The sequence below is a fragment of the Mucor velutinosus genome (assembly GCF_035048745.1).
Source record: "Mucor velutinosus strain NIH1002 chromosome Unknown tig00001553, whole genome shotgun sequence".
In the NCBI taxonomy this organism is placed as follows: domain Eukaryota; kingdom Fungi; phylum Mucoromycota; class Mucoromycetes; order Mucorales; family Mucoraceae; genus Mucor; species Mucor velutinosus.
Window position 1 is genome coordinate 409883 of NW_027041930.1, and position 27486 is coordinate 437368.

General features: G+C 40.8%; 10 protein-coding genes across 10 annotated transcripts; 4 read left to right on the top strand and 6 right to left on the bottom strand.

The window, feature by feature from the left end:
* Positions 1–84: 84 nt before the first annotated feature.
* On the bottom strand, positions 85–4342 carry rga8_1 (Rho-GTPase-activating protein 8; the record flags this gene model as incomplete). Its single annotated transcript, XM_064826736.1, has 19 exons — positions 85–312; positions 370–814; positions 865–1190; positions 1247–1428; positions 1487–1625; positions 1680–1741; positions 1795–1907; positions 1974–2449; positions 2505–2700; positions 2751–2821; positions 2878–2982; positions 3043–3143; positions 3199–3301; positions 3360–3528; positions 3583–3721; positions 3779–3841; positions 3898–4021; positions 4079–4128; positions 4186–4342. The coding sequence occupies 19 exons, from the start codon at positions 4340–4342 to the stop codon at positions 85–87; spliced, it is 3249 nt and encodes a 1082-aa protein (XP_064675793.1).
* A 1237-nt stretch (positions 4343–5579) lies between these two features.
* Positions 5580–6250, bottom strand: pin1 (peptidyl-prolyl cis-trans isomerase Pin1; the record flags this gene model as incomplete). The annotated part of the gene is made up of 4 exons (XM_064826737.1): positions 5580–5792; positions 5857–5953; positions 6015–6130; positions 6194–6250. 4 exons carry the CDS (start codon positions 6248–6250, stop codon positions 5580–5582), a joined length of 483 nt encoding a protein of 160 aa, XP_064675794.1.
* A 338-nt stretch (positions 6251–6588) lies between these two features.
* On the bottom strand, positions 6589–7158 carry ATC70_007479 (uncharacterized protein; the record flags this gene model as incomplete). The annotated part of the gene is made up of 2 exons (XM_064826738.1): positions 6589–7092; positions 7156–7158. 2 exons carry the CDS (start codon positions 7156–7158, stop codon positions 6589–6591), a joined length of 507 nt encoding a protein of 168 aa, XP_064675795.1.
* A 1729-nt stretch (positions 7159–8887) lies between these two features.
* On the bottom strand, positions 8888–11020 carry GTR2_2 (GTP-binding protein gtr2; the record flags this gene model as incomplete). Its single annotated transcript, XM_064826739.1, has 5 exons — positions 8888–9091; positions 9154–10083; positions 10139–10273; positions 10337–10480; positions 10538–11020. 5 exons carry the CDS (start codon positions 11018–11020, stop codon positions 8888–8890), a joined length of 1896 nt encoding a protein of 631 aa, XP_064675796.1.
* A 529-nt stretch (positions 11021–11549) lies between these two features.
* On the top strand, positions 11550–13812 carry ATC70_007481 (uncharacterized protein; the record flags this gene model as incomplete). The annotated part of the gene is made up of 9 exons (XM_064826740.1): positions 11550–11705; positions 11766–11849; positions 11907–12042; positions 12097–12197; positions 12255–12379; positions 12431–12492; positions 12542–12991; positions 13058–13514; positions 13584–13812. 9 exons carry the CDS (start codon positions 11550–11552, stop codon positions 13810–13812), a joined length of 1800 nt encoding a protein of 599 aa, XP_064675797.1.
* A 159-nt stretch (positions 13813–13971) lies between these two features.
* ATC70_007482 (uncharacterized protein) lies at positions 13972–14679 on the top strand (the record flags this gene model as incomplete). The annotated part of the gene is made up of 3 exons (XM_064826741.1): positions 13972–14219; positions 14276–14311; positions 14364–14679. The coding sequence occupies 3 exons, from the start codon at positions 13972–13974 to the stop codon at positions 14677–14679; spliced, it is 600 nt and encodes a 199-aa protein (XP_064675798.1).
* A 173-nt stretch (positions 14680–14852) lies between these two features.
* TRM8_1 (tRNA (guanine-N(7)-)-methyltransferase (tRNA(m7G46)-methyltransferase)) lies at positions 14853–16139 on the bottom strand (the record flags this gene model as incomplete). Its single annotated transcript, XM_064826742.1, has 1 exon — positions 14853–16139. One exon carries the CDS (start codon positions 16137–16139, stop codon positions 14853–14855), a length of 1287 nt encoding a protein of 428 aa, XP_064675799.1.
* Positions 16140–16819: 680 nt separating this feature from the next.
* ATC70_007484 (uncharacterized protein) lies at positions 16820–17656 on the top strand (the record flags this gene model as incomplete). Its single annotated transcript, XM_064826743.1, has 5 exons — positions 16820–16822; positions 16900–17018; positions 17102–17309; positions 17373–17543; positions 17648–17656. 5 exons carry the CDS (start codon positions 16820–16822, stop codon positions 17654–17656), a joined length of 510 nt encoding a protein of 169 aa, XP_064675800.1.
* Positions 17657–18967: 1311 nt separating this feature from the next.
* ATC70_007485 (uncharacterized protein) lies at positions 18968–19752 on the bottom strand (the record flags this gene model as incomplete). The annotated part of the gene is made up of 4 exons (XM_064826744.1): positions 18968–19060; positions 19115–19507; positions 19557–19597; positions 19656–19752. The coding sequence occupies 4 exons, from the start codon at positions 19750–19752 to the stop codon at positions 18968–18970; spliced, it is 624 nt and encodes a 207-aa protein (XP_064675801.1).
* Positions 19753–23645: 3893 nt separating this feature from the next.
* Positions 23646–26845, top strand: RPS24_3 (ribosomal 40S subunit protein S24B; the record flags this gene model as incomplete). The annotated part of the gene is made up of 3 exons (XM_064826745.1): positions 23646–24805; positions 24878–25320; positions 25380–26845. The coding sequence occupies 3 exons, from the start codon at positions 23646–23648 to the stop codon at positions 26843–26845; spliced, it is 3069 nt and encodes a 1022-aa protein (XP_064675802.1).
* Positions 26846–27486: the final 641 nt, after the last annotated feature.

Below are 27486 nucleotides of genomic sequence, written 5' to 3' on the forward strand. Positions count from 1 at the left end.
ATGAAAGGTTAAAAAAAAAAAAGAAAAAAGAAAAAAGGCTTTATTTTAGCAACGATCAAAATGTCATTCCAATGGTGCGCTGGTTTAATTCTCGTAATCTGCCATCACCTCAACCAACTCCATCAACCATTCACTGTACTTGTTGCTGTTGTTCTTTCTCGTCTCCTCCAGCTTAGATGAAGAGGCCGACTCCAATGCGCTCTTTGGCTCATCATCTTTATCTTGGTTGATGTCGTGGATCAGGCCAAGCATGATGCGGTATTCGTCAAATGTGAATTTGGGCCCATTTTCTTGGATTGATTTAATAATGCCCTACAGGTGGTGTATCAGCGGTGTGGTCCATTTGTAACACAGCATGAGTTAACTCACCTCGCTACCCAGATTGTACAGTTGGTAGTACTCTCTTGCCCTCTCCATGATGGAACACTGCGATAGAGGCACAAAGTTGCTGAGATTTTGTTGCAGTGCGAGGACGTTTCTGGCCATCTTTTGAACGCCATTGTTGTTGAGTCGTTTGATGTAAGTTGCTTCTGATATCAAAATGTGCACAATGAGCCCTGGCAACCCATCAAATGCAAACAACTCGTCCTTGGGCGGCAATGATGCGTTGATGCAATCGTCCAGCTCCATTAAATCAGAGTTCAGCGTAATGACATATGGGTCTGGCTCAAAAGTCTCGTCTTCCAGATGGTAGTTTCCGTCTCGAATAGCCATTTCCAAATAGTACATGGTATGACAGCGTCCTTCCAATCTCAGTGTGAATAAACAGGTCTCTGCAAGCTGCTGGTAGGTAGTCAATAGTGCATCAAAGCGTCTATGGCATGTCAGTATATGTAATTCACAATGATATTTCACATGGCTTACTTTGCTATTTCGCCTTTCAGGGGTAACAGAACAGGCTGAATGGTATCAGAGGGCTCCTTAAATGCAGGTCTCGTCTCTTCACTTGACCATCGTTTAGAATACTTGACTTCAGGGGAATCTTCGTCGTCTCTATCAGCGTTGAGTTTGGGTGCCGATGTAATCATGGAGGGTGGAACGTGCGCAGAACGCAGATCCCAGATCTCTCGCACAAACCATTTGAGGGTATGGTACAATCTCCCCAATGCAATCAGCTTTTTAGAGTCGAAAATGAGCTCATTTGATTCCAGTACGCGATCGTTCTTTAGCTTCAATTCCATGATTATTTCCTATAGTACAATATGAGTATCTCTCTGTTCAGCAGTCGGTACTTTCAGACGCTTACAGATTGATTGAGAGCCTTGATAAATTCATGATCTGTCTTGGAGTCGTCGTTGAAGAATGGATTCTGGGCTAGGAGTCCAACCAGGTTCTCTTCTTGGGCCCAATCACCACTGATACTCACACTGACATCAGTGACATTCTTCTCTTGGTTGTCACCGTAAGAACTTCCTCTGGCCACCGTAGCTTTTTAGAGCATGTTAGCATGGCACAAGGGGACACTAGACGTGCTTTGCATACTTACAGTAGAATCGTTGGTAACATTTTTCGTAGAATTTCAGCAAGACCACTTCAATCAAACGAACATATTCATCAGTATGGAATGGCATACTGTGCATGGTACGACATAAACTCTGAATCACAGAGATTAAAGCAACGGCGGCCTATATATGAACTGGAGTCAATAGTAGTGATCACCGGCAAGACCCTCGGCTTACCTTTGCAATAGGGTATCTTGAATAGTTTTTGTAGTCTCGAGCATCTTGGAAGGCATCCAAACCTACACACTCTTGTTAATATTCATCGCGCCCGTGCTTTGTAGTGCTAGCTTACCAACTGTAGCGTGCTGAATCAGTTGCATCACCTTCTCTTCGATCTGAGGTAAAAATACATTGACAGCAAAATCGTCCAAGAAGCTGTCGAATCCTTCCTCGTTGTGGTCATCACTATATGATCTAGTTTAAATGCACAGTTCTCTCCTATTTAAGCAGGTTGAAGGTATGTGAACTTACTAGTTGGGAAACACCTCTCTCAATCGTTGTAAAAATGACATGGTTGGCTTCAACAGAACACTGACATTGTAAGCGTCTGGTTTTACCAACACCTTGTGGCCTTTAGAAGACATCTCGTTGGCATACTTGTCTACAATAGTCGAGTGCAGCGTCTTGTCACCCAATCCTGGAATCTTTTTCTTATAAGATAAGGATAGTTTTCGCTTCAGATCATCGTACGACTCTTCTAGCTGGACATTCTCGGTAGCCTCTGCAAATGTAAAGAGCTGCTTGGGGTTGTCTCGTTTTCCACGAAATTTCTTTGCTGAGGCAGGATCGTTGACAGACACGATGTTTTGATCTGAACTCGTCAAGTAGTCTTGCAAAATGGATTGAACTTCACTTTGTACAGGTTTCCAGATTTCATGGAAATGATACACATTGATGTTGGAGCCAGAACCTTCCTCTGGATTGGTTGCTCTGGCAGTCAATAGTCTCTGTGGACATTTCGTGAGTTACAAGGCGTGTAAGCTAATTACCTAAGCAGCATACCTTTTTGATGCGTCGAGCACAAGCTTCAACAAATCTGTGTCCTCTAAGCACAGCTTCAAGCTTTGAATACAATGTCCATAGCAAGTCCTTCAAGACTTCGTTCTTGATCTCTGAATTTGCCTTGTCAAGACAATAAATATCGTTATCGTCAGCGTTCTTGTCTTTTTTACGATTTGCATTCCATTGATTCGAATGTCTAGGTGATGTGAGTGTGTTTGCTATCAGTATTTCTCCCTGGAAACATACCTTTGCTCTACTTCAGAAATGGTCTTATCGACGAGCGCATGAATTTCGACAGGCAATCTTTCCTGAATGGTCTATATTGTATCGTTAGTAGGAATGGCAATGACTTGTCCTACTGCGCAAGCTCTACCTCTAATGCTGCAGGAATATCGCCCAAAACCAGCAATGATTCCATGATGATTTCCATGTAGTAATAAGAGTCTGTCTCCGGATTTTTATCAGCATCTTCAGCCAGCTATAATCAAGTACCATGTCAATTTTCCCACTATTCAGTTCGTAAACACTCGAGCCTTACAATGTCGTTTTCTACGGCAAACATGTCTGGAGCATTCTGAAAGTCTTGATTTGTATTTTTGGATTCTTTAAATTTTCTAGGTTTGATGGTTGTTTCAGGCACTAGTTTAAAAAAGTGAGTAATCATCTCGATGCTGTCTCCTGCAGATTGACCTACAATCCTGTTGTCTGGGTGTATAGACAGACCATCGATTATCGCTGTAAGAGTTTTTGAGGTATAAATGATTATGGAGCTCTTCAATGAGAAGATCATATAATGTCTACATGTAGCAGTGAGCATCTTTTGATCTATATCGCTGTGTCGTTCATTCTTTTTACATTTTTCTGCGTCGTCAGTGTTCTTCTAATGTCATCCAGTGCGCCAATTTGCATCATGTCCTTGCTCACTGCTTGTTTGATTGAGCTGGATAGAAGCTTTGAGGCACTCAATACATGCTTGGATTCCATCATGGCATCGATCTTTTCAGGTGTCGTACGCAATTCTTCTCTAGATCTTGGGTGAGTTTCTAACTTACTAAGTCCATTTTATGCAGCGCCTTACATTGTTTCCAATATGCTGAGCATCTCTTTGTATTGTTGAGATTTATACCATAAATTCAAAAGATCATTTCTCTTCAATAACAGCTCTTCTTTGCACTTTTTTAGATTACTCTTCATTTGGACCAGTCTATTCGACGAATCTACACGGGAAAGTGTTAGTTGTCTACCACAGCAGTTGCACACCCAAATAACGCTACCATTGATGTACTGTAAAACACCTCCAAAGGTACCAATCGAGTTGTTGAATCCTCTATAATAATCTACGACAATGCCTTAGTCCTCATCAGCGCTGACACACACATTGTCATTTGGTTACCATTGACAATTGTCTTCAGGGCCATGTCGAGATTATACAATACGCGTTGAAATGCTTTGTAATCTTTCTTTTTTCCAACAGAACTATCATCCATCAACTTCAACGTGAGGGTAACTGGGTCAAACTAGAGTGGAAGTTTGTTAACCCAACAGAATACGTTGTATAGACATGATTACTCTACATCATCCTCTAGCATAAACTGCCATCCTTCATGAATTTCTCTCAGAACCGCTGTTGTCTAGAGTCAGTGATGCTGTTTATCGAGTGGTATATCAGTGTGTTGTGTACCTTCAAACTCTGAAAAGTCGCCATGAAAGTTCTCTTCAGCGGGTTCAAAGTAATCTTGAGAAGGTTGTCGAGCTACATATTTCTGCCGAACAATGGTTTTACTTCTAGAAGCAGTGGATCCAGGTGAATCTGGTTGCAGGAAGGGGTTTCCACTCATGGAAGGATAGTAAAAGAATTAAAATGAAAAAGAGTGTATCCTTAATTCTAATTTCGATGCTGTTCTTATATTGGTAAATCATGTAAACCCACCTCGAAAAAGTCCGCGACATACCTACTTACTAGCTGCTTGGTGCCGTTTCATTATGAATCAGAGATACTGTTGTTTGCTGTGCGGATAGTTGCAGCATGAACTATCTAAACAGCATCGGGACAGTACTAACAATGCTTCATATGGCCTCAAAAAGCTCTAAAAGAGCTCGAAAGACCTGGATCCAACCACAGTACCAGTCAAATGTCTGCATAGGTCAATTGAGGAGGTATTTCGATTGATTTCACATACAAGCAACGGAAGCAAGTGCATCTAACAAATCCAAATGATGCTCTGGGATCTAAGAAACTTATTTGCATGAGAATCAATTCATCCTGATACATAAGCTGCGTTGCTCTAACTGTTACAGGTATAAATTACTCGCCTACACTGGTGTGAATAATCGACATTCAAGCTTCCATATCTCGACGAATATGCAAGCTACAGACATGAGAATAGCACCAATATGATACTCTTGTTACTCTTTATGGTATCCTGCAATAAATATTTTTTTTTTTGGACATCTCATACCTCCCCAGAAGCCTTGTGTTCCCTCATGAAAATTTGCGAAAAGGACAGATCTGGATTTTCCAGGTCAAAAATTGCTTTAATCGAAAAACTTTTGCTGAAGCAGATATAGCCAAAAAGCGTATACATATGATTAATATGTTTTTGTTCCTTGATGCATAGGCAGAATTTAGAGATATTTGCAAAAAGTGAATTCACAGTGAAAGGGTTTTTGAGAGGAATTTTGGCGGGCAAATTTTAATGATAAATACATCACCAGATAGAGAAGAGCATTCTGTATGCTACGATATTCTTTGATCTTTAAATTGATCAGCATCATCTTCTGTAATCTCGCAAAAATCACCGTAAAGTTTCACGAAAACGTCAAAAATGACAATTGAATGCTGATTTTTTTCCTTGGGTTTTAAAGGCCGCAATAAGCCTAGGATTTTTGATAATGACAGTTTGAATTTGAGCAATAAATAATATGAATGATGAGAATGGTATTGGCTTGGCAGCACCACTATTATACAAAAATATCTTTTTTCGATTGAAATATGCTTTTTGAGGTCTGGAATGAGGTTTATTTGGCCAATATTTACGAGTTTGAAGGAAGGGGTTGGTTATATACAGTGTGAATCTATTCTGGCTTGATAAACGTATCAGAAGCAACCTTTGGCTTCTTTGCATTAGCCTGCTCGCCATCTGCCTTTCTCTTTTTCGAAGATTTCTTGGACACGGATCTAACTGTCTGCATCTGTTGGCCAAATTCTTTGTCTGATATTTTAGTTGCCTCTTCTGCTTTCTCCTCTCGTGCAAGCCGTTGTGATTTCTCTTCTTGATCTGCATTTGCCTGATTGTTTGAAGCATTGTTAATTTGCTTGTTATACAAACGAGCTGTCCAAATCTCATGTTACCTCTACTAGTTTGTTGAAGCTCTTGAATGACCTTCTACCAGCGGTTGTATCTTGTGTAAATGGAAGGAAACTAGGTTGCACTTCAATGTGGATTTTACTGATACCTACAGTGATCAGTCCCTCGGTTTCGCATCCTCCTTTCATACAGCAAGACTTACGGCTTTTGTATAGTGGTATCTTTGGTATCTAATACCCATTCAGCTTCAGATATAACACGTTTGCGTTCCTTTTCCAATTGCTCTTGCATTTCCTTCTCCATTGAACGTTGCATGAACTAACAAATGAAGCATTTAAGCATATGCTACATTGATCTCCATAGCAGCAGAATCTCAATTACCTTCATTCCCAAGAGTCGGCTAGACGCCTTCTTTCCTTCCTTCTTGGTGTCTGCCATAGTGCTATTGTCTATTGTAGTTGAAAGAGTCAATGATGGCTCATTTGAAAGTTTTTTTTCCTGTGGAAATCACTTGTTTTCGTGACTGTGGAGACACCAAGATTTATGGTTAATGAATAAATGTTAAATGGACAGGCATAAAAGTACGTGAGAAGATTTATGCACTCAATCTTTACCATTACTCTTGTAAGAAACACTCTTTGACGCAAATTCAAACACACATCTAGTGCCGCCTTCTCACGCGATGCTCTTCCATCTCATTCCTTCCATTTCACGTTTCAAACCAAATCAAAACAAACAAATGATACATGATGCATGAATTTTATTCATGTCAATATTTACAAACTCTTCAAAACGGCATCTGGACCAGACTTATCGACTCCAGAATCATCAACGCCAACATAAGTAACCTTGAGGTCATCCACAACCAAGGCAAAACGCTTTGAGCGAACGCCCATACCTTTGCTCGTCAAATCCAAGGTCAAGCCCAACTGTTGGAAAAAGTCAGAACCACCATCAGATGCCATGATGATCTTGTCCTTGACTTTCAAATGTTGTCCAAAAGCATCCATGACAAAGCCATCATTGGTAGCAGTACAGATAATCACATCAATGCCAGCCTTCTTGAGCTCATCATACTTTTTCAGAAACTGGGGAACGTGTTGTTCTGAGCAAGTAGGTGTGAATGCGCCAGGAATACTAATGATGACAGCCTTCTTTCCCTTCAATTCCTTTGCTAAATCGTACTTGACAGGGACGGGACAGGCCATGGGATCGCGCTTGGGATCATAAGGGACATAGGTAAGGCTTACTTGAGGAAGAGAGTCGCCAACAGAAACAGTCTATCAGGTCAATCAGTATACCACGGTGTGCGATGGGATGATGACTCGAGAGACACAACTTACCATGATAAAAATGTATTGATTGTAGAAAGAAAAAGACGTCAAATGAGCAGAAGAACAGCTCCCAATTTATAGAAAAATTCGCAGGTGGCGGAACCTGCCAGATTGACGTAATATGGAATGGATATAATGCAAGAACTACACGCAGTTTCTTGTATGACATGACCAAGTGCCAACTATGTATTGCGTCTAAAATGCCCAGCTTGACTTACAACCGTCATTATATCACTAATAAGTTGTACATTGTGCTGTGATATAGCAATACAACAGTGCCACTCAGCCTGATATTTCAAGCTGAATATTTGGATGTAACAGCATGCTCTAGATCGAGATCAATACGTACAATGTATTTATGCCTTTGTGTCACATCAAAAACGCGCCTATTGACAAGCAAATGTATGAATTACAGCTAAAATTTACAGTTTTCGAGCCTTCATATCTCAACATCTAGGCCTTTCTGAACCACTGGAATGACACCAAACAATTGTACTCGAGTAGCAGTAATTACCTGACACCTTTGCTCAACTTTTTGAGGACTCAAAAAACATGACCAAAAATCGACTCCAAACCATGAGGGGTACTTCATGGTTTTCATCGAAAATCAAACAATCGCGTTTTTGACCTTGATAACGAAGGCTTTTACTATGGTATATATTGAATCAAAATGTTTCTATCGATCTAACGCAACCCCTAAAATCATCTTTGTGGAACTTTGATATATAAAATTTCGACATTTCGGCCAAAAACCTTATTTCATATTATCCAAAATTACTCAATAGTTTCATTCAAAACATCTATTTTATCTGGCACCATTGGAAGCGCCTTCAAAAGTACTCCAAGAATGTATTAGGAAGTATCGAGTGATCATTACAAGTTATACAGTCGAATATGACAAAACCGTTTAATTAAATCGAAAAAGGTCAATATTTGGCCAATCTTGGACAGAAAAGATGTTCTGAGCTTGAATCAATTTTCGTCGTGGTGGTGGTGCTGCTGCTGCTGCTGCTACTGGCCGACCTAAATGCCCTTTTTGATGATGATAATGATAATTGAAATGCTGATCAAATGGGAATCATGAATTTGAAAGGGCTTTTGCTTAGTCCAAATACTTTCTTTTGCTTTTGTTGGTAATTTTCATACCTGACAACGCCAGCCAACCTGATTCACTACCAAATATATATATAATTACAGCTGTCTAGCCATGATTTGCAGCATTCAACATGGTATGTAAGTAGCATCATGTGCGTTTCATTAATTCGTTTAGAAGAGGCTATTGCCGCTGACTGAAGGCTATTTCGGTATGTGATGATCTTCAAAAATTGTATCAGAATATTCATTGGAAATGATGGATGCAATCTCGTTGACAGTTGGCAGACTCTGAGTGCCCTTATCTTTATCAACGATTACTTGAGGGTAGTAGAGTCGAATCTGAGCATCCTCGTTGACATGATTTCAGGCTTGTCGTTCTTCTTCTTCATTCAGGGCCTCATGTGCATGCTTGTCAATGCGAACAAAGGTTTTTTTTTTGAGCCTTGTCCAATGCTCAATGTTTTGAATGTTATGTAGTGTTTGAATATATTGTATCGTATGGAACTCTCTTTATAGAACGCATTCGAATTGTCAAACGCATTCGAATTGTCAAACGCCAACAGCTTGAAGCCTTACGCTTAGTAGAGATGGGGTAATCAAAATGAATTTATTTAATTAAGTAATAATATACATCGCGTCTATAGAGTTACTCTTTCTTAGTCTCTTCCTTTTCAACAGCAGGCTCCTCTTGCTTCTTTTCTTCAGCAGAGACTTCCTTTGTTGAAGACTCCTTTTCCAGAGCGTCCAATTCCTTGTCAATAGTAGCCAGCATCTTTTCCAATTTCTTGCCCATACGCAGTGTTGCCTTATCAGCATCACGCTTGGTAGCGTCCTTGAGTTCTTCAATAAGCTAATTATATGAAACGTTAATTACACCATTCAACGCACTACACACTTTGCACGCGTTTTTACCTCTTTGTAATCCTCATGTTGAATCTTGATCTCGTTGAATTGAGCACGTTCCTCCAGAACATTAACCTTGGTACGCAACTTGGTCAATGCATCTTGAAGTTCGGATTGTTGTTCAGCAGATAAAGGCTCTTCTTCGGCCTTTGTTGTGTCGGCTTGAGGCTCTGCTGCTAATGTAGACGGCTGCTTGTCTTCTGTCTTTCTTTCCTCCTTCTTATCGGCTTGCTCATCTGACACAGCAGGCTCATCAGCAACAAATGCGTCCTTCTTTTCTGCCTCTTCACGCTCCTTCTTCTCTGCCTCCAAACGAGCTTCTTCGGCTAATTGAGCAGCTTCTAATCTAGCCTTCTCCTCCTTTTCTTCTTGCTCAGATTCGTCCTCAATTAATTCTTGTTGTTGCTCCAAGACATCCAACTTTTGCTTGTAAGTACTAGCACCCACTTGCTCCAAGACTTGAAGTTCGGCTTCATTGACAAGGTTATCGGGTAAACTGTTGAAAGTAGCTCTCAATGCCTCCTCAGTGGTCATGCCACGATCGGTGTAACTGAAAGCTCTGGAGAGGATCAACAGGGTACCAGGCACGTGGTGATCAATGTGCAGTTCAAGCCATTGAGCCAACTCGTCTCTAAGACGACCTGGAGATGTGCCAACGGAACGAATACCACGAGAAGCACAGGCATTTTGAAGTTCCTGGATAGTCAATGTTTCAATACCTTCATTTTGAATGACCTTGTCATCTGCCTTGATTTGACGCATGCGGTTTCTGATTTGGAAACGCAAAAAGTTGTCCGTTCCAAACGCATTGATGTTCATGTAGCGACACATGGAGACAAGCTGGGGTCTTGACAAATTGTCCAGGGTAAGTTCATCTTCAAAACGTTTGGCGACATTCAACAAATCTTCAGTGGAGGCTTGTTCACCTGTCATACGGATCTGCACCCTGTTTTTTTAGCTTGGAATCCGTTATGACTCAACATCCTAACGTTACCTTTCTAAAGAAATCGGCAAACTCTTGAGCCGCCTTTTCATGATCAGAACCGGGGAAGCCCGATTCGGAAATAGTTTCTTGCAAGAACTTGGCCATCTCTAAACGAACCTTCAGCAATGCCATCTTCTTCTTTTCCTACAAAACCATGCCATGATGAGTATAAAATGCTCGGATTGGGAGCACCAATGCTAAACAAACCTCTTGCGACTTGCTCTCATAAGTACTGGGCAACATGTTGGGGAAAATTTTAAGGGCAACAGGCAATAAAAGTTCCATAAAAGGCACAATAAGGAAGAATGCAAATGGCACAAGTCGCATAAGATCAGATGTAGTACGACGCAACTAGTAATGGTAGTTAGTATTTGCTAGTAAGCGCAATCCTCCGCTGTCTCTACTTACTTGACGATGCTCTCTTCTGGTCAATTTGCCTCCATTCAACAACTTCCATGTAAGCTTGGATGAAACTCTAATCTCAAAACCGAGCAACTGGGTGCCATGCCAGTAATGAACTGCCTCTTCCTTGACTTTGGTCCACAATGTCTTTTTGGGCTTGATGGCATTGCTCGTAGGAGGAGCGGCTGTACCAGCAGCAGCAGCGGCGGCCTTGGCTTGTTGCTCCTTAGCGAGTGCAGCAGCACGGGATGTCATGGTCTCCTTCTCCTCGGCTACTGCTTTGCTGGCTTTTCCTTCTGTGCGTACAAGTTGTCTATTCAAATGTAGACCTCTCTGTGCTGCAGCATTGGGTCGAAGCATGACAAGACGGAGGGAGATGGCGGCAGTGGCAGGGCGATGTTGTTGGTGAGCACGACGAAATGCTACGGCAGAGCCGTTTGTTCTCAATCCCAAATGACGAACATGTGTTGAATTTAAGGTCTTGTACATTTGCTCTTTAATCCACTATTATCTTCTCTGTATATACAATAAACTTGAATAATTCTAAAGAAGATGAAAGAATTGAACAAGGGATTAATATGACCAATCTGCTTTTTTTCATTTGAAATAACGTGTCCATCCATTTAGCTTGTGACTATGAGCCTTGCAACAAGCTACACCATTCAAAAGGCTTCTATCACAGTTGAAAGCCCCCCCCCCCACACAAAATCGGTGTTTTATTGATGACATGTTGGATGCCAATGGATCCATCTTGAGATGAATGATATAACTTCCTAAAAGCGATGCCCTACTATAAAAAGAGGTCGACATTGACTATAGAGTGGCCCTGATTTGCTACTTTGATTTTCCTAGGAACTGGTGATTGATAGGACATTGATCAGGGCAATGCTTCAAATGCGCATTTGTAGTGCTGATCTGTTGTATTCGTGACTGGGTGCGACGCGCTTAAAATGATGGCTCTTCCATTGCTACACCACCCTCTACCTGTTCCTTTTGTAGAATACACCAATAATTTGATATGAGTAGTAAGAGAGAATCCTACAATATTCGAGTGCTTGGACAAGAACTGTACAACAAAGTTGCCAGCAGCAAGATCCTCTTGGTCGGTGCTGGTGGCATTGGATGTGAATTGTTGAAAAATCTTGTTATGTCAGGCTTCAAAGATATTGTGGTGGTAATGTAAACTGCTCTCATTTGACAGGCCAGTGTGTGCTGAACAGACTTTTCTTATTAGATTGATTTGGATACCATCGACATCTCCAACTTAAACCGACAATTCTTGTTTCAACGTCAACATGTCAAGAAAGCAAAGGCACATGTATGTCTGCCATCTTACAACCACCAAAAGAGCCCTTCACTCATGAATCTCGTATAGGTTGCCAAAGAGTCCGCCCACAAATTCAACCCTGCCGCCAAGATTGAGTCTCTTCAAGGCAACATCAAGGAGAGCCAATTCAGCGTTCAATGGTTTAAGCAGTTCACGATGGTCCTCAACGCGTTGGACAATTTGGGTAACATGAACATCGTTTTGCATAAAGACAAGCACCTCACACAATCCTCACTAGATGCCCGTCGACATGTCAATGCCATGTGCTTAGCAGCAGATGTTCCTTTGGTGGAATCAGGTACCCAAGGCTACCTTGGCCAAGCCTATGTGATCAAGAAGGTGTGTAACTGATCTTATGTTGTTGCATGAATTGTATTTACTGACACGTTAGACTAGTTTGAAACTGAATGCTTTGATTGCCAACCCAAGCCCACACCTACCACATACCCAGTCTGTACAATCAGAAGCACACCCAGTGCTCCTATTCATTGCATCGTCTGGGCCAAGAGCTTTTTATTCAGGTAATAGTCAAGTAGAGCAAAGAGATGGCATATACTGACAGCATATGACAGCCAGTTATTTGGTAATTCCGAAGACGAAGAGGCAATGGAAGAAGATAATTCAGAAGAAAACGGTAAGGCTACCCACAACAGCGAAAAGAGCATGATCTGATGATGCCATAGCTCAAGAGTTGGCTGCCCTGTCGAGAGAAACCGCCGAATTGAAACAAATTAAGGAAGCAGTTGGATCAGCGGATTATGCAAAGAAGGTATTCGACAAGGTGTACAACACAGATATCAATAGACTGCTATCCATGGAATCCATGTGGGCAAAACGAGCCAAACCTACACCATTGGACTACGATACTTTAGAGAGCGAATCAGCAGCAGCAGAGACATCAGCAGTGGGCCTGGCAGATCAAAAAGTGTGGACCTTAAAGGAGAATTTTGAAATGTTCAAGGACAGTGTTGTGAGACTCGCTGCCCGTTATTTGAAGGAAAGAGAGACACAATCAGATGCTATTCTGTCATTCGATAAAGACGATGATGATGCTATGGATTTCGTTACTGCCGCTTCCAATTTGAGAGCCCATGTGTTCAATATTCCAACCAAAAGTTTATTTGATGTCAAATGTGAGTTGTGTATGAGCCAGCAGCATAGAAGCATGGTTTATTGACCAATTTTTTTTCTTCGTGTAGCTATGGCAGGCAACATCATTCCCGCTATTGCCACTACCAATGCTGTAATTGCCGGCTTTGTCATCATGAAAGCATATGGCATCTTGCGTGGAGACTTCAAAAACAACCCTCGAACATATCTCACCACCGGATCTCGGCTTGTTCAGGAGGCAAACGTTGAGCCAAATCCTAACTGTGGTGTCTGTCGATCCAGAAGCGCTACAGTAAAAGTCAATTTTGACAAAACCACATTGAACGACATTATTCAAAAGGTGATTTTAGTGTCACAGGAAGTCGGAGGCGCTGGTATGGTGGAGGATGAAGTGGCAATCATGGACGGCAGCCGTATGATCTATGATATTGAATTTGACGACGGTGTTGACTTGAAGCTGAGAGAAGTTGGCTTGAATTCAGGTTCCATTATCCGTGTCACTCAAGATGATGGTGGAGAAGATGTGGATCTTATTTTAGAAGCATTGTAAGCTGAGAACGTTGTGTAGTAGTGTATGGGCTCGTTCAGTATTGACCTTTTGTTTTTGTAATATAGTGATGCTAACGAGGAACATGACGATAGCCTGAAATTGATGGGTGCCATTCCCAAACCCAAGCAAACAAGTCGTGATTCAGGGGAAAAGAAACGTAGATTGGATGAGGACGAAGCCGATCTTGATCAACTGTCCCGCCAGACAGCCAAGAAAGCCAAGGTGTCTCATCAAGTGGTGGATAATGTGGTTGTCCTGGAAGACGGTGATGAAGATTTGGTTTTGTTGGACTAGGAATGATTTATTGTTGTGAGAACATTTCTCTCTCTCTCTCTCTCTCTCTGCCTGAAAGCAGAATTATGTAACACAGTGCGAATCTGTTTTTCATGCAGTATTTACAATAAATTCAGAGCCTCTCTTTTTCGCTCTTTCTTTCTCATGATCAATTACACAATGGCGATGCAGAAATTAAATACTGACACACCCAAAAGATTGAAACGATACAGAGGCCTACGAGACGATGTGGAAGCTGAATTAAGCGACCATATGAGCTCTAAACTAAAGATCGCACACCCAAACAGGCCTGCATTGTATGATTTTCAGTGTGTCATTTTTTACCAGAGACAAGTCTTGCAGTTCCAGCTATCTGATGTCTTTTCGGGTGGAAACTATGCTGTGGTGTTCTTTTGTGGCTATGATTTGTAAGAGATATTCACATCAGTCATATGTACTCAATCACTAATGGCTTCTGATACAGCACGGAACAGTCAAGAAGTGATTTAATGCAGATAGAGTAAAGTATGCCTTAAGATTGACTAGATGTATACTGACTGACATAATTTCAGAAAACACTACCATGATTTTGTAAAGCTCGGTGCCATACCCATTGTCATGACGCATGACCGAGTTGGAATACACAACATGTATGCCACACCCAATGCCACACCTACAAGCTTGGACTTTCTGCCTTCATTTATCATGGCATCGGACACTCCCAGTAGATCAATCTCGCAAACATTCAAGTCAGTCACAGATAAAAGCGAGATGCAGCGATCAGTTATCATCATGGACAACAACCTGAATGTCTTGTTTACTCAACGTGTGCCTGGCAACTCTGACTTTCCCATGGAATACCTCTTAAATGGACTTCAACAAAAATAAAGTCCTTGATCTGATTATTAGTTTATAAGAAAAACTTTATTAAAATGGAGGAGCAGGAGAATGATATCGTAATAAAAGAAATGTTATATATATAAATGTTTTTTTTTGGTTCATTTATGGGTAAATTTTATATAAGTTAAAGAAATCTAAATGGTGTGTTTTTGTATGAGAACTTAGTTGTTTTCCTTCCAGTCGTAACCCTTGAAGGCAGCTTCGGCTTGAGCATCAGCAATCCAAAAGTTGTCAGCATCATTTTCAACAACTTTTTCATCGAGAATAGGTGCAGCAGAGGCCTCTTGGATCTCAATCATCTCGTCAGCAGCAGAGTGTTCATTTTGCTCCATGGCAGCTTCAATTTGTGATTGAACATCGGCAACACTGGAATCGGCAGAGGCAGAGGCAGAGGCAGAGGCAGAGGCAGAGGCAGAGGCACTGGCGTCAGCACTGGCAGAAGCGCTGAGGGCAGCAGAAACGGGTGTGATTTCAGAGGCACTAGCAGATGCGGATGGTGATTCTTGACGCTTGACATTGTTGACCCTGTAGACCATCTCTTCCTTGACGACAGCAGAGGCTGAAGCAGAGGCAGCGGCAGCAGAGGCACTGGCAGAAACAGCGCTGTAGTACTCGGAAGCATCAACAGAGTAAGAAGCACCAGAGGCAGAGGCAGAGACCTCTTCGATTTCATCACGCTTCAAGTAGACAGGAACATAGTATTCAGATGCACTTGCAGAGGGCAAGGCATCAGCAGCAAATGAAGCAGAGGCAGATGCACCTTCTGATACAGAAGCTTCAGAGAAGAAATCATCGGCAGAGGCATAAACACCCTCGCTAGCAGAACGCTTGTAGTTGTTGTACTTGGCTGAAGGAGCAGCACGAGCAGAGGCAAACTCGCTTTGAGCGTGAATACGAGCAGCAGCACGGTTTCTCCACTTGAGTGCAGGAGCTTCTGAAGCAGAGGCAGAGGCTAAGGCAGAGGCAGAGGCAGAGGCTAAGGCAGAGGCAGAGGCAGAGGCTAAGGCAGAGACTGATGAAGCAGCGTCAGCTGCCACGGAGTACTCATCAATGGAATCAAGGATATCTTGCATGTTACCACGCTTGTAGAGAGAAGGGGCAGCAGATGCAGCAGCTTCAGATGCAAATTCAGAGGCAGAAACATAGGAATAAGCATCCTCAGCGGCACCAGAGGCAGAGGCAGATTCAACAGAGCTCTCTTCATCGGCAAAGATGACCTTCTTGATGTATTCAAACAAGTTGCGCTTCTCGAGGGCTTCAGCATGATCAGCAACATCAGAGGCAGAAGGAGCGGCGGCGGCAGACATTGAAGCGGAAGCAGCAGCATGACGATCATAAGCATCTGATACTGATGGGAGAGCAGCAAATGAAGCTGGGGCTGATTCAGATAAAGCATAAGCAGCTTGAGCTAATACAACAGAAGAGATGAGGGCAAGAGAGAAACGCATTTTGTAGTATATATAAATGTTCAAGCAATTGCTATGAGACGATGATGGAAATAAAATGAATGAAGTTGGAAACTGGATTCCTTTTATATGCAATTGGCATCAATTGGGAATTTGACAACAGTGTATGTATTTTCTGACAACATGAAAATATGGTTAAAATTGCAACATTAAATAACAATAACAAAAAAAGACGAGAAATTTTTCTGCAATGATAGAAAACTGCTTCATGTACACATGTGTAAATTGAAAACGCAGGTTTACAACACCTTCAGCATTATTTTCATTTGCCTTGATGCTGCTAAAGATACTCACACAAAGGTTGTCGACTTTTGTATATTTCCTATGCAAGAAAGCAAGACGCATTTATTTAAATATTGTTTACATAACTTGTACAAGCTAAACGAATCATTTTTTAATATCAAGACATGTCTAAATAGTCATCAAATGCTGTCTACATACCGATGCTATCTGGCGGATTAGATCAATATATAAACAAAGGGAACTATGAGACCAAATCTCTTTGGCGCTTGCTTCTGCTTCCTGACTGAAGGCACCTTAAAACGCCGAGCAAAAACAGTGTGCAACAAAGTGACGAAAGAGCTCTCTGTGTGTGCTATTCTCATATTGATTCTTTTTCCCTAGTCTCTCTCTCTCTTTCTTTTTTCATTTATTCAAACATTATGGTAGATATTACGATACAAACAGAAGAAAATTAGAAACGCATAGAAGAAATTAACGCGATAATATTAATTTAATCTAGTCTAATACACTTCGTCCATATCTTACAGCTGTACGTTCAACTTTGACCGCTGCTTTATGTCTAGAAAACTTCTCGTCCCAAGTGGCAGAAAGACACAACACACCTGAAGTCGAGTCAGGGTAAGCAAAGCTTGTCCTTTATATATATATATATATATATATATATATACGCCTGCTTGTCTAACCATGCACATTATCCACAGAAAATCCAAAGAACTTTTAATGAACCCTTTAGTTATCAGTCGTAACGAAAACGAAAAAGTTCTAGTCGAACCCTCAGTCAACTCTGTTCGTGTCAGCATCAAGATCAAACAAGCAGACGACCTCGAGCGTATACTGTGTCATAAGTTTTCTCGTTTCTTGATGATGAGAGCCGAGAGTTTTGTTATTTTACGTAGAAAGCCAGTCGATGTAAGTTTACTAATCGAAAAGCCAAGACAAAGTCGCTGAAGCCCTGCTGTTTGCAAAACCTAGGGATACGATATTTCCTTCTTGATTACCAACAACCATACCGAACAAATGTACAAGCATAAATTGGTCGACTTTATTGTTCATTTCATGGAAGAAGTTGACAAGGAGATCTCTGAGATGAAGTTGAGTGTCAATACTCGTGCAAGAACTGTTGCAGAAAGCTATTTGGTCCAGGTAAATGTTGAAAGGAGAGAGAGAGAGAGAGAGAGAGAGAGAGAGAGGAAGAAAGGGTCAAACAAGAACAAAAAGTCTAATTGTGTTCGCTTTTGACATTATAGTTTGCCTAGTTATAGTTTACTCTCAAGGAATAAAGTTATCGCTTCTATGGGAATTGGACTGACATACACATTTGAAAATGGGCATTTTAGAAGGCGAGATGAAAGATGGAATGTGCGTGTGTGTGTGCGAAATAATTCCTATTTCTATATCTTATGGGAATTTATCACTTTCAGAAGCTGACGATCTCGTAACAATGCATTGTTTGTACTAGTTTATATTTTCTTGGAAATGGGATGGAGATCTTCTTTCCTTCTCGATATATATCACAGATTGCACGATCTACTATGCATCTTTGTTCTCTGATGTTATTATTCCATATACAACTGCAACAGCAACGGTCTTTATCTCTCGGATAAAAGCTTAAAATTAAGGCAGAAAGTGATGAAGCGCGAAAGGAGTTTGAGGAATTGCGCCTGAATGCTATTTACATTTTGTTTTCAATGCAACATTTGCTAGAATGTAGTAAGCTATGCAAATTGCATACCTCTAAAAAACTGCTTGAATACTGTTTCAGCAATCAAGCACCTCAAAATGTCTATAAAAACTTTTTCGAAATCCAGAGGAAGATTTATATATAAAAAAAAAAGTGGTATATGTGGCTCTTGTCTCAATTTGTGGTTTCAACAATCACAAATTACAGCAAAAGTAGATAAAAGCTCAATATTTAGTTGGCAATTCGGGTAATACCACTGTTTAAAGACACTAAATAATACAACCTTTTTATACTTTATTACATTGCTTTGAGAAAAAATGTTTACCATTTAGTGTATGAGTAATGGAAGAGGTATATTTGGATACATAATGAGTGATGGCTATGTTAGAAAATCAGCGTTTTGCGGGCGAATTTGATTTTTGTTTTATTCACATAGGTATGGAAAGAGGGGCTGTCTAATGTTGATCGTTTCATGTTTCGGTTGGTTGCTGATCGTTCATTCTTATGACATGCATTTTCATATACTCAACACAAGCATCAAGTCATCCAGGTGTCTGATAAATGACGGTAGGCTTTGTAATGATGAGGGGATTTCTAAGCTTCAGATTTTACAAGCCATGTACACACACTCTGTTTTGAGAGAGAGAGGGAGAGAGAGATAATAGAAGCTAATACAGAAACTTATATAATAAATGCATTTGTCCTTGTCTAAAGCACCTTTGAGACTGCATCGAAACCAGGTTCAAGAAATATCATAAAAAAGCAATAGTAAAATACAATTGATATAAATTGTGTATGCACATTTGAGCGTTCTATTAATAGATTCAAAAAGCACGAATTTCAATGAATGATATTTGATAAATTCCGGCTTCCAACGAGGTTGCTTTTAGGTGGCTATTTCATTACAGAGACTACTGAACTCCTTTAAACTGTCCTCTCTAGTGATCTTGTTTTTTGCATGATTCTTTGAGTGATGTTGCTATGTAAGTAGTAAAGGGGTGTCCTAACTGTTGTCTATCACTAATGGACTTACTGTAATGATCTTGGTAAGCCTGATAGCGACTCCATCATTGAATTCAGGCTCGTTGCAGATGTCTTCCAACACATACTTTCTGATTGTGTCCAGCTCTTTTGTACTAATGCGCTCCGGCATGCGGCTGGAGTGTTGGTGCAGTTTTATAAGTAGAATTGAGGACAGCATAAGCCCTTTATGTGCATGTGTCTTTAAGACAAAGCCGGAATCACTTGTTAAGGCAAGATATGCCTTCTGGTATGCCAAGGTCTTTTCGGCCATATCAACACTATTGATGACCCAATGGAATACAGGCTGTATCATACGTTCATTCTTTTGTAATTTTAGAAAAACAGACGCAAACACATCAGTGTCGTTCTGCGCGATGTTGTAGAGTTGGTCCTCCTCGTCCTTCTTGTCGCATTAATAGCATGTTATCTTCTTTCAAAAAAAATATCCTTACTTTTGGTGGGCCCGCATCCTCAAATACCTTCCTCTTTTTGGCTTTAGTAAAATCTTTAAGATTCGAACAAAAACTAACCGTGTAAACAATCATATATACCTGTTTTGTTGTTGCCATTGATGTTCAAGTTAATGCTGTCAGAGTTCTCAACATTACCAAAGTTAACTGAAGAGCCTTGCGTTGTTGGTCTTTTCATTTACTGGCTGTTAGATATTTGTTCGTAGCTTTGGAGCTTTTGGCACAGCTGCAGATGAGATATCTATTCAATCAGTGTTAAATGATAGATATATATATATATATTAACAAATAACAAGAGATACCTGGGTTGCATACAATTTTTGAAGCATTTTATCTGAATTCTCGCGATACTTCTTTTCAGACTAGGATTCTTCTCAGGGGCTGAATAAACAAGGAATTGGTATTATCAAGTTATACCGTGTGGTGGATTATCTTCCTCGCTCTTTTGGAGCTGCTGCTATCAATACTGCTACGGCCACGGTCCTACCACTACAAGCCGCCTTCTATGTTCCTCCCTACTCCTCGTTCGTGATCCAATTGCAGGTGAAAAAATGTTGGCAACCAACGAATTTCAATACAATGCCTATCTCAACTTTGTACATTGGAAAGACCCCAGAGATCCGTCATTGTTCAACTAAAAGCGTACTCCAAACGCCGTATTCAATGCCCTCGCCTCTGGCAAGTTGCAGTTTCAGCCATACTTTGTTCCAGTATGTAGCCCAGCCTCCTTGATAATTCTACTGTTTCCTTTGCCCCCCTTGCTCAACAATTTCGTCTACAAGACGATCAGTCCTTGATCAATACTAAGGCTTCTACTAAAATATTTAGTCTGTCCGTCGTCTCATCAGCTGCTCCCCCCCTTCTCTGACCTTGCGCTACCAGCTGTGATTTATCAGAAATAAATTATTTAGAAAAAGAGTATGAAATTAATCAGGTAAAGAATATCGTTTATTACATTGGAAATAAGAGGGTTTATATACCATTCGAACTGAGGTATTTGATGTGAGGGTAAGGTGTTAGATTTGGATGATAGAATAATAGATCCAATATATTATCTTGAACATACCATAACTAGAATCTTAAGTGAATGCAGTTTCATATCAAAGTTTATGATCTGATGTGATCTTTTTAACCCCTTTTTAGTCAATATTGCGCCTAAAACAGCAACATATGAATGTATTTAAGTAGTGCTTTTTCGTAATAGAAGCCGTTTTAGACCTCCAGATTAGCGCCAAACAGTCGCTCTCATCCAGTATTTACTTTCTGGCACCTTTGCTCAACTTTTTGAGGACCAAAAAAACATTGACCGAAATCGACCAAAAAGCGTGAGGGGTATCTCATGGTTTTTATCAAAAATCAAACGATCGCGTTTTTGGAAGCAAAAGTAAAGACTTTTACTATAGCAAATATCAGATCAAAATGATTCTATTGATTCAGGGCAACCCCTGAAACGACTTTTGCAAGGCCTTAATATACAAAACTTTGACATTTTTGCCAAAATAGTTATTTCATACTTTTTGGTATTTCTCAAAAAGCTTATTCATAACACGCTTAATAAATAGCACCATTGGATGCGCCTTGAAAAGTACGTCTAGAAAGCTTAAGGGCGCACAGAGAAATTATCAAAAATTACATAGTCTAATTTCGCAACATAGTTCAATCAAGTCGAAATTGGATCAAACAATTACCATTTCGAGTGACAGAACGCCATTCGGAGTTGCAACCGGTTTTGCACCAGATGTCAGAATTATGTGATGAGTTCATGAATATATGAGCTACCCGATCAAACTCGCTATGCTCAATAACGGCGTCGTTCTGCGTGCCTTTATCTAAGATGTTTCGAATCAGAAATGATGAAAATTGGTATATCAAATAGATTTTAAATATCAACTAATCGTAAAAAAAAAAAAAAAAAAAAACGCTTCCTAATACATTCTTGGAGTACTTTCCAAGGCGCTTCCAATGGTGCTAATTGTAATAGATATTTCGACTAAAGTTACTGAGCAATTTGATAAAATATGAAATGAGGTTTTTAGCGAAAATAACCATATTTTGCATAAGAAAACCTCATAAAAGTGGTTTCAGATGTTGCTTGGATCGAGAGAAACATTTTAATACGATATATACCATAGTAAAAGTCTTTATTTTTAAGGTGAAAAATGCGGTCGTTTGATTTTCGATGAAAAACCATGAGGTACCCCTCATGCTTTTTGGTCGATTTTTGGTCAATGTTTTTTTTTTGGTCCTCAAAAAGTTGAGCAAAGGTGCCAGGAAGTAGCTACTGGTCGAGAGCAATCGTATGGTGCTAATCTGGCGGTCTAGAACGGCTTGTATCACGAGAAAACACGGCTCAAATATATTCAGAATTTGCTGCGTTTTGCACAAATTGGAGCAATAAGAGGTAATGCAAGTGAGCTGTGTATTTGTGTATGGTTGTTACTCATTATTACAGACGGAAAGCGTCGTAGAAAAATCAGATTTAGTGTTACAGGTTGCTATAGGCTCCTGATATGATGATAGACAGTTACAAAGTAAAATTCCAGCAGAAAATTGTATATAATAGTCGCAATGCTCTAAGATATTGATCAACTACGATACACTATCACAACCTTTATTGGCAAATGAGAATCTAGTCTTTTGAAATACTTGATTAGTCCAATCATTTGCAGTTAGACTGTGCAAATTAGGATTCGAGCTTTAATTATATGAAGCCAATAAATTTCAAATGTGAGTAATGTCTAGAGAACACTTTTTGAAATTGATAAAAGTATTGCATTCACAGATTCCAAACTTTTATTGTATTTATAAGCACAATCTGATACAAATTGTTATATATGAATCTAATGAAACGATTACACACAATTTGCTGCTTATTTAGAAATAAATTGCTGCATTGGTTGCAAGCAAAAAGTAAAAAGCTGATAGTCTTGAAGCTTATTTTTTTTTAGCATTTTGTATGGATACGTTTCATATTCACATTGTCTAAAATAACTCATGTTTCTATATTGTTTTTGATCGCACATAATAAAAAGAGAAGGAGAGGACACCAAAAGCATTTCAGGTAAATACCATGCTATTTGAAACTCAACAGATCAGTACAATTTCAACAACAACCCAGGGTTGACGATGTCATGTGTATTACAATAACTTACGTAGGAACATACAGTGATGTACATGTATCAATCAGAGACATGCAGTGCTCTTTAACAAAACAGGCAACTTGAGGGGCAAAAAAAAAAAAAAAAAAAAAAAAAAAAAAAAAAAAAAAAAACCAGCCAAGAAAACAATGCAATGTTTATAGACATATTACATTTTGTGTGGGTGATGTAAAGGAATATGCACACATGATATGAATGATGTTGGCAAAGAGGTCTTCTCCAAGCCCTCTCAACATTCTCTGCTGTATAAATCCTGATATTAGCCTGCTTTTTATATATTGATATATATACACACACACACACACATTTATTTAGTATTGGTGTAACGAAACATGTAGAATGGAATAATAAATGATGTATAAATTAAATGATATACAAATGTATCATCATGCAAATCGAGTGCAAATAAATAAAGCATATCCCAAACAACGCCTTGTTGCGATGCTCCTCCTCCTCATCCTAATGTCTGCATCAAATGTTGAACTTCATGTCTCTATTTTGGTATACAAATGTTGGTCGATGATGACATAAATTAAGGTTTAAAGATATTACTGGCAAAATACAAAGCAAGCAGTTAGTGGTGTTACCCCGTTTCTTCGGTTGAAGAAGAGCGGGAAAACTAGTTGTACATCATGTGGACGGTAAAAAGTTTTATAGAGAGAGCCGGAGCAGCAAATCTCAACACCATCTTCCTTGGCTTGATTGGTTTAAACCATAAAAAAATGTGGGGTTCATGATGCTTAATTAGGATACTCTTTTAGCAGTACTATCTTGTACCACACTCTCATTTGGTATAAAAGGCCCTTGATTTCCTCTTGGGTGATCAAAAGGATTAAAAAAAAGTTTCTCTCTTTTTCTTCTATTACATACTCTTTTTCTAAATTCGCTGGTACGAAGACATATAGATACAAACATGTTTACAAACACAAGTGCACAAGACATGACTAGAAAGAGAAAGCAAGCCGATGATAAATTGCTCAGTTCATCTATGCCAACAACAACCTCTTCTTGGTCAGATTTCATCTACTCGTCGCCATCATCACCATCGACAGCAGCAAACGCCTTGCATGTCGATGATCAGCATCACTTCAATTTTGATTCATTCTTTGAGCAGCACAACACACCGTTATCCGGGAGCAATTCTCGCCGTCATTCAGTCGCTGTGGGCGAGCTGGATTACCATTCATTTGATATGCAAAAGGACATCAACATCATGACGGCAAACGAGCATTCGCCTTGGGATGACATTCAAATGTTGCTGAATTCTACTGCCCACATGAATCCCACTACTACGGCTACTACGGACAATGAAAGACCTATTCACAGACGCACTCTGTCTCTAAGAGAGGACGATCCTCATTATGCCACTCTTTTATCACCTGCGCTGTCCACAGCCTCGTCTAATTTCTTCTCTACAAGCTTTCTGGATGCACTAGTCGCGGAAAATGCATCCACTTGCTCCTCTTCTTCTCCCCCCAACCATCTGAATGATGCTTCTACTATCATCTCGGACATGTCATTCATGGATTCCACGCACTCCACACACTCTAATACCACTGGCACTGATTTATTTAATCTGAATCACTCGATTCCTCCATCTGCCATTACCAATGAAATCAACACGATGGCTGATTGGTTGTTAGAACAACAAGAAGTCAAGGAGATGCACACACAGGCACAAAAGAGACAAAGACGTAGCACCAACTCGCTGTCTCCTGTCTCCCCTTCCAACACGATGGGCTCATCTTCTCTGTCCTCCATGTCACCCTCTCCTCCTATTACTCCAATGCAGCCGGCCTCTTTGGGATTTGAACCTATACCATTCGGACAACAACAGCAACCATCTCAACAGCAAGAAGAGTGGGACATGACAAAGACGAATAACAGCAAGAGTGGCCTGATTACTGCTCGTATCATTCAAGGCGAAACAACTGCTTCTTCATTGAAACCTCTCATCCAAGACTATCTGATTCGACGTGATCATCAAGAGAGATCTCTGCCTGTTACTGGTGAACGAACTGTCATGGTGCTAACCAGCAGAGTAGCACAAAAGAGTTACGGAACCGAGAAAAGGTAACCCACCTCTTTTTTTTTTTTTTTTTTGCTGAACCAGCCCTTGCTAACCAAAGATGACGTTCATTTTAGATTCTTGTGTCCCCCTCCCACTACCATTTTGAAAGGTGCCAACTGGTGGACAAACAGCAATGGCAACAGCACTCTAGACAAACCTAATTTGCTGTCTGAACCAAAGAAAGCCAACTTCTTTCAGTCGCCTTCACAAACGCTTAGCTCCCCTAAACTTACGATCCATATCTCTGGAGAAAGCATCAATCAAACGGGTGTGCTGGAATGGTCCACAGCCAATGGCACCATTGTTGATACTGCTGCTTGTGGTAATACCTCTGTCTCTGGAAGATGCGTCTCCAAGCAACTGTACATTAATGACGCCGATGAGAAGAGAAAGCGAGTGGAGGTGCTAGCCAAGATTCAGCTTGGCAATGGATTGCAGCTGGGTACCTTCCCTAGTAAGGGCATCAAGGTGATTAGTAAGCCAAGCAAGAAGAGACAGAGCATCAAGAACATGGAATGTGAGTGTGTGCTGAGCATGCTACCTATTGCGACATGGACTAATCCGATGATATTTTAGTATGCATTCATCACGGCACCACCATCTCTTTGTTTAACCGTATTCGCTCCCAAACTGTTTCAACAAAGTATTTGGGCGTATCGAATGGCCAGCCTCCCTCTAACAGCAACACCAATGCCAACACGAGCAATGCGCACAAGAACACTGCCAAAAACAACGGCACCTGCTTTGTCGCCCGCACCGGATCTTGGGATCCCTTTGTTATTTGGATTGTCGATACTACGCGTTCTCCTGATGCCAACGCTGCTCGTCCTAATGCTCACCATCCAAATAACCCCAATTTCCCTCCTCCTCCCGCCATTGCATTACAAACTCCATCGTCTACTCAGCAACCTGTTGCCATCCATTACAACCAACCTGTTGTACTCCAGTGTGTCACAACCGGCCTTGTTAGCCCTGTCATGGTGATCCGCAAAGTCGATAAAGGGAGTATGGTGTTGGGTGGCAATCGCATGGACGATCTGTCCGGCAAGACTGGCGGCGAATGTGGCGATGAAACACTCGGTGATCCCGTCTCTCAGCTCCACAAGATTGCCTTCCAAATTGTGCAGGATCCAACCTTCTCTCACCAGAACAAGGCACGATACCAGCAACAACAACAACAGCAGCAACAACAGCCACCCGCCTCTGCCAAACAACAACAATCCAACTATAAAATCCCTCAGTCCTGCCATCCTGTTACTTACTTGGCCTGTTTGAATGACGTTGTCGGCATGCACAAGACCACTTACACTCGTCATCTTGTGCCCAACTGTCAGCCATCCAAAGTTGAGACTAGCAGCAACAGCAACAACAATACAGCCGTGTGGAATGATCTGATGCAGAACGTGGTTGAGAACAAACTGTTTGATGCCGAGGAAGGCAAAAAAGCACCTAGCACTGCTGCTGCTGCTACGACGGGTGCTGCTGCTCGTCGTCGCATGAGCTCCATCAGCAGCACTGAATCCAAGGTGGGCCGTCGCGGTAGTCTCGCTGAACGTCGCGGCAGTTCTGTAGATGCTTTGGGATTGGAGGGTGCCTGCTGGACTGAAGATGTCTCTGATGCCGCCGTCTGGACCATTGTTGGCACTGATTGCGCCAGTTACACCTTCTGGACACCCTCTGATGCGCCTGATCAAAGCTGCTTCAACATGCCATTCAACCAACAAGCTACTACCACATTGTCTACATCATCTGCACCCATCACACCCTTCCCCATCGTGCAAGACATCAAGCAATCTGACTGTCTGACACTTTGCGGTGAAAACTTGACCAGAGATCTCAATCTTTGGTTTGGCGACATCAAATCACCACACACCGAGTACAAGTCGAGAGAGTCTATGGTCTGCACGATTCCCGATATGCAGAAACTGCTCAGTAGCCCTACACTTATCATTGAGGAGGATAGCCTCCAAAAGAAGATCCCATTGCTGCTGGTCCGTGGCGATGGCGTTGTTTATAGAACGGACCAATTCTATGCTTTTTAAGAACTGTATTTTTATTCCCTTTTTTTTTTTTATTTTTCTCCATGTAAACTATACTATGTACAATATTGCCTTTGTTTCCCGTTATGTTAATAAAAAACTTATATAACAAGAATCCACTGGTTTTCTAAAATGTGGGGTAAAGTCGAGTTGCTAAATTAGTTTGACCCACATTGTGCAACTAAAAATAAACAGGTGCAAATGTGTCGTTACCATTCAGACTATAAGGAGTAAACTAACCGCGGTTATCAGTTATCAGCAATTGGGCCTGTTTTTTAAAAAAGATCGATTCCATACATTGGGTGTTACAAGATGCGTACATTGACACTAATTGGTTCTTTTGAGTAAGAAAAGGAAATTATCATGTTGCAGGGCTGTCCAAATAGGATATAGTCTAGCGTGGTGCTCAGTTGCTTGTGTGTGTGTCAAATGTGTGCTGCTTATGTCGATAGCCTACATGAAACAGTATCGTCATCATCACCATGACTCAAGATGCATCAAGCACCATCGTTGGCATATGAAGCCAAGAGCTCATTTGAACTACATGTCAAACATCACCAAGGCGGGAAGAAGCAGGTTTCCATGAGCCAAGCCGGTGTCTTTTTTTTCTCTCTCTCTCTCTCTCTCTCTCTCTGAGACAATAG